The 12464-nt window shown below is 47.0% G+C and overlaps 1 protein-coding gene across 1 annotated transcript; it reads left to right on the top strand.

Moving 5' to 3' along the window:
* Nucleotides 1-1521: 1521 nt before the first annotated feature.
* Nucleotides 1522-12097, top strand: tlcd4b (TLC domain containing 4b; the record flags this gene model as incomplete). The annotated part of the gene is made up of 6 exons (XM_080009595.1): nt 1522-1667; nt 4849-4938; nt 11090-11148; nt 11278-11372; nt 11556-11629; nt 11743-12097. 6 exons carry the CDS (start codon nt 1522-1524, stop codon nt 12095-12097), a joined length of 819 nt encoding a protein of 272 aa, XP_079865721.1.
* Nucleotides 12098-12464: the final 367 nt, after the last annotated feature.

Genomic DNA, 12464 nt, shown 5'->3' with positions numbered 1-12464 from the left:
GGTTTTGGTTTTCCACCGGACGGAGAGACGGAAGCGCCGTTGTTCACGTCGGTCGATCAGCCGGCAGGGTGTCGTGGTGTGCTGACAGCAGCAGATCCTCCAGAGAAACAAGGTCGAGTGTGGCCTCGCTGCCCGACGCCCGCCAGCCCGCCCGCCTTGTCAGACTGTGTCCCCACAGGGCTTCCCAAACTGGCCTCCCAGGTGAAGAACACCCATGAATAATTCAGCCGCATGCAGCATATGATCTGTAGCCCAGGAATGTGTTACGCGGCTACGGGGGACACGCTGCCGGGTAAGGGCCTATACCGCAGCTTCGGGGTGTTAAAGTGCGCATATCCGGGAGATTAGTTTGTCAAAATAATCTCATATTTGATACTTTATTTAGCCCGAACTTTATAAGGAACTGCCGTTCGTTGTATTCGCGGTATTGTTTGGCTGTTGCCATCGTTGGTGGCGGGAGTCGCCATTGCCAGCGAGAATGCAACGATCCGGTATGCCGCTTAAGTTTGCACGCAGAGGAGAACGTGAAGCAAGAGAGTTGTACCGAGCGCGAATCACACCATCCTGCGGCTGGTTTAACGCAAGGAGATCCCACAGTATTGCACAGCGTTAGAATAAATTATAGGACCTTGATGTTGAGCACACAGCCCTTGCGGCCCATAGGGGTAGTTGTTTGGTTATTTATGTCGGTGATAGTTCCGTCACCTGATGCTCGTCTTCCCCAACACCTGACTCTGACTCTTTGTTGCCCAGAGATGTATATTATCGGACGATAGCATGCGAGCACGATGCGCTTTTTAAAGTCAAAATAGAACTTCATGTGGGCTACATGCCTGAAGTGTCATATGCTGCTCTGAGGGCAGCCTACTTAGAAACAGAATGCCTTCCCAGGAGCTGCTGCCCCTGCGGCTGAACAACAACAACAACAACAACAATAATTTTTTTTATCTTGCCCAATCACAGGCTAATCCTTAAGATTTGCGGATAAGTGGTAGTTGAATGGCGGCTCTGACCATTCCCATTGGGCAATCGTACTACGGTGGGCGTTCTCGGCACGAAACGTGTCGTAAAGGTCGGAAAGGCGCCGACAGTATGTGGAGGTCATGGTGAGCCGGCACTCGTGGATTAGCTCAGCGACTGTGTCGGGTGGGTTTCTCCGAGGTGTGTGTGTGTGTGTGTGTGTGTCTGTGTGTGTGTGTGTGTGTGTGTGTGTGTTCCGAACAATTCAACCGTTAATCCCCTTGCAAAATGCACACAATAAAAGAGGCCTTTATTTTACATAAACGCTTTTCCCAGTGTGCTCTTCAGCGCTCGACACTTCTTTCTCTCGCCCCATTTTATTCCTCCCGTTTGGCGACATCGCTCTCTCCCCTCCCCTCTCCCTCGCCCCCTCCCCCTCCCCCGTGACACCTGCACCATTGTCCCTCCATCCCTTTCTAACCGTTCCTCTTGATGAGGGCGCAGACGGCCACGGCGTTGAACCCCTGCGTTGTCTGTCGTCCCCGCCTGCGCAGGTGAGTGATGGAGATGCGAGAGTTGACCGTGGTGGCCGGCAGCTTCGTGGGCTTCCAGCTGCTGTTCTCCGTGGCCAGCCCGCTGCTGTCCGCCGTCGTGACGCCGGCCTACCGCCACCTGCCGCCCACCAAGCTCACCGAGTGGAACTCCAGGTGGGTCAAAAAACAAAAACAAAGTGTCAAATGAAAGGAGAGCGCCTCCCTCTGATCGCTTCCTGACTCCCCGTAATACGACTATTGCAGTGGGGAGGGGTTGACCTCTCTCCGTCTCTCCTGACAGCGAGGCCGGGCGCCACCACTCGTGCCGGTACCATGTTGCCGGAGTTTCGAAAGAAAGTCCGTTACTTTAATGTATGCGTTTGAGACCCAAACAAAACGTTTGACCTTTGCTGTTATTCTGCACTGTCGGTCCGTTTTAGTTTTCGTGTAAACTTTCAAGGGGATCGTACCATTTTCCCAACGAGGCAAACGAATAATAAATTTGGTTTTGTTTTATCTCTCTTCGTTCCATAGAAACTAACCACAACAAATATCCAATATACAATGAGCATGGTTTTGGAGTTGTTGTCGGTCACTGTTTATTATTCAACAGTCATCCCCTGGTGTTCTATCACGGGGTTCAGTGACTTCAGTCATGGTCTTCTCCTGTCGTCGTCCACTTCCGTCCGTTGACCGGAGCAGACGTGGTGCAACAACAAAAGCTGCTTCGAGGAACGCCAAACAAACACACTGATAAACTCCCCAACCCTCACCGCAGCTGCTTGTTTTCGCAATGTATTGACGGAGACCGGCTTTGAGTTTTCATCCGGACGGTTTGGCCGTCAGGGTCAAGGGGCGATAGCCGGCGGTTACGTAACGCAGCTGAGCCGCCGGATACTTTGAGACTCGTCCTTTCTTTTCTCACTTCACGTTGACCCCCTTCACCTGTGAGATCTTAATGAACGCCGGGCCGCCCGCCAATAATGTGAGCTTCCGGGCGGCTGTTGGGAGTGATGAAGCGTTGTACAGGATGTAATGGGGTCAAAGGCCGGACTTCAGAGTATCACCCTGTTGCATAAGTGCGCTTTATGTAAGCGTGACTTGAGTAAGAAGTAAGTGAAAGGGAATATGGAGGGGTGGGGTCGGGGGTGGGGGCAAATAACACGTATACAGTAACATTTTTATAGTCCATGGTGACAATCAGCTGTCAGTTATTTCTGAATGCTGACCGCTGTCTGTTAATAATGGCCGACAACCACTTTTTGCTGCCTGTATTCACGTCCCTCATTTTCAAGCCCCTTGTATGCTAATGCTAACGCTAGTTGGCGGCAACATTTTCTGACGCTACATCGAAACTAAAATGCAAGACTTTTTGAGTTGAATGCGGTTATGTCCAATTCACATCTTATTGTTTCGGACTAACGTTCTAAGCTGAAGCTAAAAAGCTTTTCGTAGTTGCCTAGTGTCATTGTAAAGCTACTCATACTTGTCGTAAAGCTAATCATACTAGTCGTAAAGCTAGGCATACTAGTTATAAAGCTAGGCATACTAGTCACAAAGATAGGCATACTAGTCACAAAGCTAGGCATACTAGTCACAAAGCTAGGCATACTAGTCATAAAGCTAGGCATACTAGTCATAAAGCTACTCATACTAATCATAACGCTACTCATACTAGTAATAAAAGCTACTCATTCTAGTTATAAAGCTAGGCATACTAGTCATAAAGCTACTGGTACTAGTTATAACGCCAAGCATACTAGTCATAAAGCTGCCCATACTAGTTATAAAGCTACTCATACTAATTATAAAGCTACTCATACAAGTCATAAAGCTACTCATACTAGTCATAACGCTAGGCATACTAGTTATGAAGCTACTCATACTAGTCATAACACTAGCATACTAGTTATAAAGCTACTCATACTAGTCATAACACTAGCATACTAGTCATAAAGCTACTCATACTAGTTATAAAGCTACTCATACTAGTCATAACGCTACTCATACTAGTCATAACACTAGGCATACTAGTCATAAAGCTACTTATACTAGTTATAAAGCTAGTCATACTATTCATATAGCTACTCATACTAGTTATAACACAAGGCATACTAGTCATAAAGCTACTCATACTAGTTATGAAGCTACTTATACTAGTCATAAAGTTACTCATACTAGTTATGAAGCTACTCATACTAGTTATGAAGCTACTCATACTCGTCATAAAGCTACTCATACTAGTTATAACACTAGGCATACTAGTTATAACACTAGGCATACTAGTCATAAAGCTAGGCATACTAGTCATAAAACTACTCATACTAATCAGAAAGCTGCTCAAACTAGTCATAAAGCTAGGCATACTAGTCATAAAACTACTCATACTAATCAGAAAGCTGCTCAAACTAGTCATAAAGCTAGGCATACTAGTTTTACAATAATTTCAAATCAATATTCCCTCTCAGTGTATCACTTTATTCACTAAGTCTCCTGCTAATAAGCAGGATAATGTGCAGCCAGCCGGTCATTATCACAAATGAACCGCCATCTCTGTGAAGGGGGTTATTTCATAATAATAACCGCCTGGCTGCACATTATCCCTTGCGTGTTTTTATTTAGTTATTTGTTTATTTATTTATTTACTATGTTCTTAGTGAATGCTCAGAACAGCAGGAGGAACAAGTATTCTCATGTAGGGAGCCATAGAACTTGGCAAGAAGGCCCAAACCGCACTCTGCTTATTTGTTGCTCAATCAGCAGACTCAATTTTGGCCCAGTTCCTCTTATCCCTGTTCCATTTTTAGACGCTTAAATTCAACTCCAGACGCCAGCGGTTATAACCGCAGCCGGTCTAGATCGGCCGGTTTGCACCCACCCCACCCGTCCGGCGACAGGGGAGGACCTTGAGGACCTTGAGGACCTTGAGTCCCGCCCCAGAGGGGAGAGATAAGGGGGATGTCGTTGGGAGCTGTGGAGTGTCTCTCTGCCTAGATAAACTTAATACCCTGTGTACCCTCCGCCCCACACCACGGAGAGGCACACGCTCGTATTCCAGCGTTCAAGTGAAGCTTGCTCAGCGAGGGATATATTTTGGCACGAATATACATTCCGCCCTCAACTTATTAATATTTATTTACTATATATTCTTTTATTTATTTATTTATTTATTTATTTATTTATTTATTGTCGGCAGTATTAAACGTAACCTTTTATAAACTGTGTGTGTGTGTGTGTGTGTGTGTGTGTGTGTGTGTGTGTGTGTGTGTGTGTGTGTGTGTGTGTGTGTGTGTGTGTGTGTGTGTGTGTGTGTGTGTGTGTGTGTGTGTGTGTGTGTGTGTGTGTCTCTTTTCAGGCTGGTGTCCACGGTGCATGCCCTAATTGTGGGTCTGTTCTGTTTGTACATCCTGTGGTTCGACGATGCTGTCAACGCCGACCCCGTCTGGTAAGAGATGATTTATATGTATATGTGTATTCTTTTTTTGAAATTTTCACACACTTTTCTTATACGCAGCCTTCGGAATTGACTCTCAGGATATAAAAAGCGAAATCAGACCCAAACAACATTGAGAATAAAAGCAAACAAAGCAACAAAATATACCATGTGATTTATTACACACAAAAAATAAAAAAAATTCCGAAAAAATAACATGTAACATGTGTAATTAATTTATTTTTATTTTAAATTTTTTTTTAAGATGAACACTTCTCGTGTTTCATTTCCAATGCTTCTGGGTATTTGAGGAGAAAGTGTAACGGCGCTCACATCTTATCTGCCTTGTCAGAGCAGCGTCCCACCGGCGGGGGGGGGTTGGTTAAAATGCCAGGGGAGTGATGATGGCGGTGCGGCGTTCTGTTCATCAGAGAGAGAGAGGGGAAGAAAGAAAGAGCGAGAAACGCTCATCTGTTTTGGTTTTTTTGGGGGGGGGTCCCTGGAGAGGTGTGGATTCACCCTTTCGTTATTGTCCTTCTCTCTCTCTCTCTCTCGCTCTCTCTCTCTCTCTCTCTCTCTCTCTCTGCCACTGCTGACTGTGTGTGACTTACATCAATGAATCCTGAATAGCGTGTAGTCCTAATTATTTTCATCCTCTAATTCTCCCTCCCTCCCTCTCTTTCTTTCTCGTTCTCTCGCCCGTCTTCACGGTATCCATCGTTTTCTCTCCCCTGCTCCACTCAGCCCCCCCCCCCCCACGCTCCTCCCTCCTCCCTCTCTTTCTCACTCTCTCTCTCTCGCGCTCTTTCTCTTCCTCCCGCCCTAGAACTGGTAGGGTCTCTCACCAACAAGGCTGCTTTTCATCCCAAACAACAGCAGCCTAGTCTCTCTCATGTGACCCCCCCCAAAAAAAAACTCATTTAGCAGTCCCTCCAGCAGAAAGACTCCCCCCAGCCCCCGGACGCCCCCGGACCCCCCATCTGCGGCTGTCGAATCAATACAGTGCGCCTCCCTCGCTCTCATTGTCCGTCCGTCGGTTCTGGGCAGCATCGCTGATGAGGGTTGGGTTGGGGAGGTGTTGAGGGGGACTCCTCCACCTCCTCCTCCCTCCTGCTGCTGCTGCTGTGTCCTCACGCCGTTTATGTTTGTGCCTCATTCCCCAGCGAGCAATGTCAGGATGTGAGCGTTTATCAAATACTTGAGCAAACAAAAATCCATTCTATGCGCGATAAATGTGTTTGCGCGTTTAGTGTTATCCATATCAACGTGCAATACTCGTACGCCCTCTCAGGCGGTGCGCTCACAGTCGCTCTCTCTCTCGCTCGCCCAACCTTTGCCTGCACGCGCCCGCGCCCAACGCGGCACGGCGTTCGTTACAAATGTGCCGCGAAATCAGTCTCGCCGCCAGGTCTCTCTGCCCCCCTGGCGTTTGTGGGCGTGTCGGCTCAAAATCGACTGGCTGTTGTGAGCGCGGCAAACATTTCAAACCTCTGTCCCTTTCTATATCTAATATACATTATATAGATGGATGGTGCCATGTGTACTTTTTCTTTTTTCCCATTAGAACGGTGTAGCTGTTTACTGAGCAATATAAATTGCCTCTTGGAAAAAACTACGTAACTACTCTTGTCATCCGTCCCTAAAAATAAAGAATTGTCCTGGTTGGATATACATCTTTCATAAAAACAAAAAATAAAAAATTGCATACTCATGAACCCGTTATGCAGTGGTCCGGGCCAGAAGACTGGGCCGGGAAGACAGGCTGCAGGAATGAGTACTAAAACCCAGAAGGAGTTCATTTTGCAGTTCCGGTTCCCTCCTCTGAAAGTCGATGGGTTTTTTGAATGGGTTTTTGGTTCGATGCCGGAATTAAGGTCCGTGGTTAACATCCAGCTTAACAGACACTCATGTTTTGTTCTATGACATAAAATACATCAGTAAATACCCCACTGGTGGCGTACTATTATTATTATTATTATTAGTATTATTATTAGTAGTAGTATTGCATGCCAGTTTGAAATTTAAGACTTTCTAAGACATTTCAATGTCAGAGTTTGACATTCACATTGATTGAGTCCTGCGTTCCACAATGAAAGAAGAAACTGCCGGTTGAAGTCATACACCGGGAAAAGACAATCTGTGACGTCGCAGAGCCCTGAAGCCCCGCCCCCACGCTGGCTCGCTGTTCGCTCTTTATTGAAAGTTTATTAATTTTATACACTTGTCGCGTGTCCAAATTCCACCAAATTCGACACCGCCCGTCCTTGAGTCAGCAATACACCCTCCGAGTGTGAAGTGTGTGAAGATTGGATGAACGTTTGTGGAGATAATCAAAGTTCAGACAGACAGACAAGATTCCTTCCAGTGCGTGCCTGTTCAAAATGGCAGTTTGACAAAATGTAAGCACAACTTTGCAATCAAAAAAATAAGCACCAAATGTGAAAATAAAGGCATGTTAGAACTTCAGGAGGATCAGTCGAGTCCAGGTTTCTCCAGTGAGTGATTTAGTCGCGTAATACGCGGACTGCGCTCGCCGTGCAGGGGTGTCCTCTCGCGTATGTGCGCGTAGTTGGAGGTCCTGCGCCCGGCGCTCGGCTCGCATCGCCACCGCTTCCTCTTCACTCATGGTAGCAATGCGCGCTTCACATATTGGATGATGATGTCACAACGCCCCGCTGTGGAACTAGATGATGTCACAAAGCGTCCCAGCTGCACAGAGCTGAGCGGCTCGCTGTTAGCTTTTTTTGATCAAAGTTTTTTAATATTATGTGTGTCAAGTGTCCAAATTGCACCATATTTGTCGGGACAGGTGACACGAAGCTAGAAACTGGGACGATCCTGGACAAACCAGGACGTCTGGTATATTAGTGGTGGTGACATCGAAGTCATGCGGCCGCGGTGTAGTTAGTTTAAAGCTTCAACTTAGATTTTTTTACTTCTGGCGACTGCATTTACGCTTCAAAAATGATAAAAGTATTTGTGGCAAATGCGCCTGCCACACGCCAGCCGAGTGGCAGCGTTTTCAGTCCCCTCCTGGGCGGAGACGCAGACAATGGGGTTGAAAACACACCAGTTTATTGTAAAGAGTGGGCAAGCTGGAACAAGCCTGGGCTGACCAGGGCTCCTCTCCTGAGTGTGTGTGGGCAGATGGGGGTTTTACCTGGTGTTTGTTAGACCAATCAACGAGCAACAGGGATACAGCCAGAGATTCACATTAATATGGATAATACTAAAGATGCATTTTTGTTTGCTGAACTGAGGCACAAATATTACGCCCACATGTTCTGCACTGCCGGCGTTCATCTGTGTGTTTTGCATATCGACGCTGCTGACGTCGTACTGTGTAGGCTGGGCCTCACAAAACAGGTGAGGCTGGAGGAAGAGTCGACGTTCTAACCTTGTTTCTTCCAGCCGTTTTATACATGCTAATATACATGAACTAAACTGTTCATACCACGACCTCACTGAAAGCTTTGCCACTGAGAAACGTGCCTCTCTGCTGCAGCTTCTCCTTGATCTTAAATGTCCAGTGGGGCAAACGTCTTAAGCATTAAAAAAAAAATGTTACATCTCCTTTCCGAAAATGGGGATACGCGCATCGTAGTCGCAAGTGTTTTTTGGCTGTACATCAAATGCCAAGGTCGCCAGTAGCCGCACAACTTCCTCTTTCAAATCGCCCACGATAGCAGATGGATGTAGCCAAAACAGCTGATTTGAAGAAGTGCAACACGACTCAAAACCCCTGAAAATCGTGGTGTGTGGCACTATATTGTGAGCTTCCCGTTTAAGGCTCTATTTGGGAAAAACGGCAAACCTATCCTTTTAAACTTTAAGCTCTTGGCGTCCCAGGTGTATCATGTTCTGAGCTTTTTTTTTTTTTTCCTCTTTTTATCCATGTCCTCCTGCTTTTTTACTTTTTTTCATTTGCACTCCACCTTGGCACACCCCCTCTCCCGTCTCCCCCCACCAGCGACCAGCGGACCCTCGTGTTGCGACACGCCGGTGGCGTAAGCAATAATTCCCCAAACCCACAGTCAATCTGATTGTATTACAGCATCATTAAGACCTGTCACATAGCACCATTGTTCCGCCGGCCTTGCTCAATAGTACCAGACTTGGCCGGAGCCCGACCGTTTAAACCTGCTTTGTGTGCGGTGGCACAAGGCACTTTTCACCGCTCGATCATCGTAATCCACTCGGTCACCGTTGCAATCACACATTTCTTCTTGGGATCCATCTGAGCTCAAAGGTCTTTTTTGAATGGTTTCTTTGGTTTATTTGACAAATTGAACAATGTCTAACTGAGATAATAATATGATTTCATATATAGGGAACTTGATTGACTGTACTGTTAGTACACACATACACACACACACTCTTTGTTGCCATGAACCATGCATCCAGAGTGGGGTGTGGTGGTTTTACAGCTCTCTGAGTGCGGCTTGACCACACAGATGTCATTATCAATAAGCCTTTGGACTCTCTGACTGTGGCCATGCCCTGTGGCTATTAGTTTATCTCTTTAGAAAGGGCGCTCCCAAAGCTGGCTATGTTTGCCGGCTACAGTTGTTTTCTAGAGCGCAGAGGTAACAGGATCAGGCTGATAAGTGTGTGGAATGGGGAGTTGTCTCTTATGAAACGGCCGATAGATTTAGAAGCAAGAAAATGGCAGCTTAAAATGTTCTCAGATTTACATGCTACTGAACGTTAATATGATTAGTCTTATGTGTATCAAATTGAATCAAATGGTAGAACATAATGCAATATACATAAATACACTCTGGATATACTGGCCCATCCCTGACTTGATCAGAGATGTGTGCAGGGTGAAGTTTAACACTGTTATCCACGAGATATAAAGTCACCCGTGTGTGTGTGTGTGTGTGTGTGTGTGTGTGTGTGTGTGTGTGTGTGTGTGTGTGTGTGTGTGTGTGTGTGTGTGTGTGTGTGTGTGTGTGTGTGTGTGTGTGTGTGTGTGTGTGTGTGTGAGATAGAGAAGTGTTTGTTTGTCAACCCGGTGTAGGTTGACTGTTGAAGCGGAGACACCTTCATCGCCGTTTTGAATGCGGTTTAGCGGATGTTGCTTGTGAGCGCACCTTACAGTCAGCGGCGCATGCCGGGAGGGTCCAAGGATCAAACTCAATACTATATTTATTTTTTCTCCAGTGTATCGGAGGCCAATATGTTATGGGAAAATGTTGTTGTTATTTAAATTTAGATAATATTATTATTATCAATAAAGATCATTATTATTATTTGTATATAATGTTAATAATTATATAATAATAATAATAAAGATTATTATTAAATACTAAAACAATGAAATACATTTCATTGTTATTGTAATACATTTCATTTGAATTTAAACCTGTAACTAAAGACAATAATGAGAAACTTTGTTTTGCAGCATTTTTTTGTGCTTTTAAGCAATGACAATAAATGATGATGATCAAAAAGGGCTCATTCAGCACTATTATTAGTTACAATACTTATTTATTACTTGCTGCTACTACGTACTATTTTATTACATTTATATCAAAATTATTCTCACTAAATTAATCGTTCCACATACACACCCCCAGTGTAAAAGAAAATAAATTGGGAAATAAAAAAAACTGACGGCAACACCTCAAAACCACTGCTTTTACAAATACTCCTGCTGGATTTATTACACACACACACACACACACACACACACACACACACACACACACACACACACACACACACACACACACCCACTCCCACACACAAACTGGTGGCAACTCCTCAAAACCACTACTTTTACAAATACTACTGCTGGGTTTATTTTATACACAGAAAGGGATACTGACCTCTGTCAACAACCTCCGCTGCTTTGTCAACATGCAGTGGGGTTGAATCAGGACTTAACCAGGTCACCAGGCTATCACAGCGGCCGTTCAAGCTCATCAACTGGAGATGATCAGCCTTGATTGACTTAACCCGGTGATTTCTTTTAACACAGTCAGTCTGCAGCACCGGGTCGTCCGCCCGTATTGCCGCACGAAAGACGAGCCATCGGAGGGATAGAGGGCGTGGAGCGCACTTCACAGTTTCCCGGGAACCCCTGTGTTTACCCGGAGCCTAGCAGCTGTGTTTGAACGTCTTTTTTAATACTGCTGTTTGTTTGCCGTTTTCACAGGGGAGATCCCGGTTTGGTCAAGCTAAATGTAGCCATAACCTGTGGTTACCTCCTCTATGGTGAGCTTCTTGTTTTCAGAATTCAACACAACAGACTTTTCTTTCTTTTTTTTTCCCCCTATTGGTCACCCAATCCCCCTTCAAAAACAGATGGTCACAGTTTGCCGTCGAATTTCTCGTTTCCCGTAGACCTCGTGCTGCTGGCGTGTAACTGGAGCACCATGGGGGACGGCTTCTTCGTCTGTCACCACTTGGCGGCGCTCTATGCATACGGATACGTCCTAGTGAGTCTGCTTCTCTCTCAAACCCCAACCCGGCAACACCTTCATTGAAAGAGTTTGTAGTACATTATGCGTTAGATACATCTGAGATTTTCTTTGAGTGAATCGGAAATCTGTCCATACTGAATTGTGTGGGTTCACATGTTTTCATGTTTTTCGGCCGATTGTTTCGATCCGTCATTGCAGACCCGAGGAGTGCTTCCGTACTTTGCCAACTTTCGACTAATCTCAGAATTGTCCACACCTTTTGTGAACCAAAGGTACGTTCGCCAAACCAGTCGTCCGCTCCCTACTTCCTTGTTTCCTATTGATCATCGGCCCTTACGTCCCCTGTACACCTGCACCTCTGAGAGTCTTTTCTCCCTCCGTCCAGGTGGTTCTACGAGGCGCTGAAGTATCCACGCTCGCACCGGCTGGTGGTGCTGAACGGCCTGGCCATGGCCGTGGTGTTCTTCCTGGTGCGCATCGTGGTCATGCCGCCCTACTGGGCCAGCGTCGTCGCCACCTTCGGCACGGCGGCCTTCGAGCGCCTCGGCCTGGGCGCCCAGGTGGCCTGGATCAGCTCCTGCATCGCCCTGGACGTTCTCAACACCATCTGGATGTACAAGATCACCCGCGGCGCTTACAAGGTGTTGACGGGCGCCGGGGGGCGAAAGGCCGCCAAGGCCGGGTCGGAGGCGTCGCCATCCTCGGCCAAGCAGAACAGTGTGAACAACCACACGGACTGAGGCCGGAGGGGAGGGGAGAGGGGGAGGTCCGGGCGGGAGGGAGAGGGAAAGGGACGTTAAGGCGCAGACATTAAGCGGAGGAGTGATGAAAGGAGGCCGGGACGCCCAGGACACTTGACTGCACCCGCTGGACCGCGGCCCTCTCCTGTCTCCTCGCGGTCGCCTCCGCCCCCGACACGGGGCGTCTCGGGAGGCCGCCCGACAAGCACACCCTGAGGACCCCCCCCCCCCCCAGGTCCCCCTGTCTGTCTCTCCCTCCCCCAATCCTCACCACCTTCTCTCTCTCTCGCTCTCTCTCTCTCTCTCTCTCTCCCCCTCTCGCTCTCTCTCTCTCCCGCTCTACAGCCTTTTATCCTCCCTTCCGTTT

This window comes from Zeus faber, assembly GCF_960531495.2.
Source record: "Zeus faber genome assembly, chromosome: 11".
In the NCBI taxonomy this organism is placed as follows: domain Eukaryota; kingdom Metazoa; phylum Chordata; class Actinopteri; order Zeiformes; family Zeidae; genus Zeus; species Zeus faber.
Note: the sequence above shows the minus strand (reverse complement) of the source record. Positions and strands in the feature narration are given on the sequence as shown.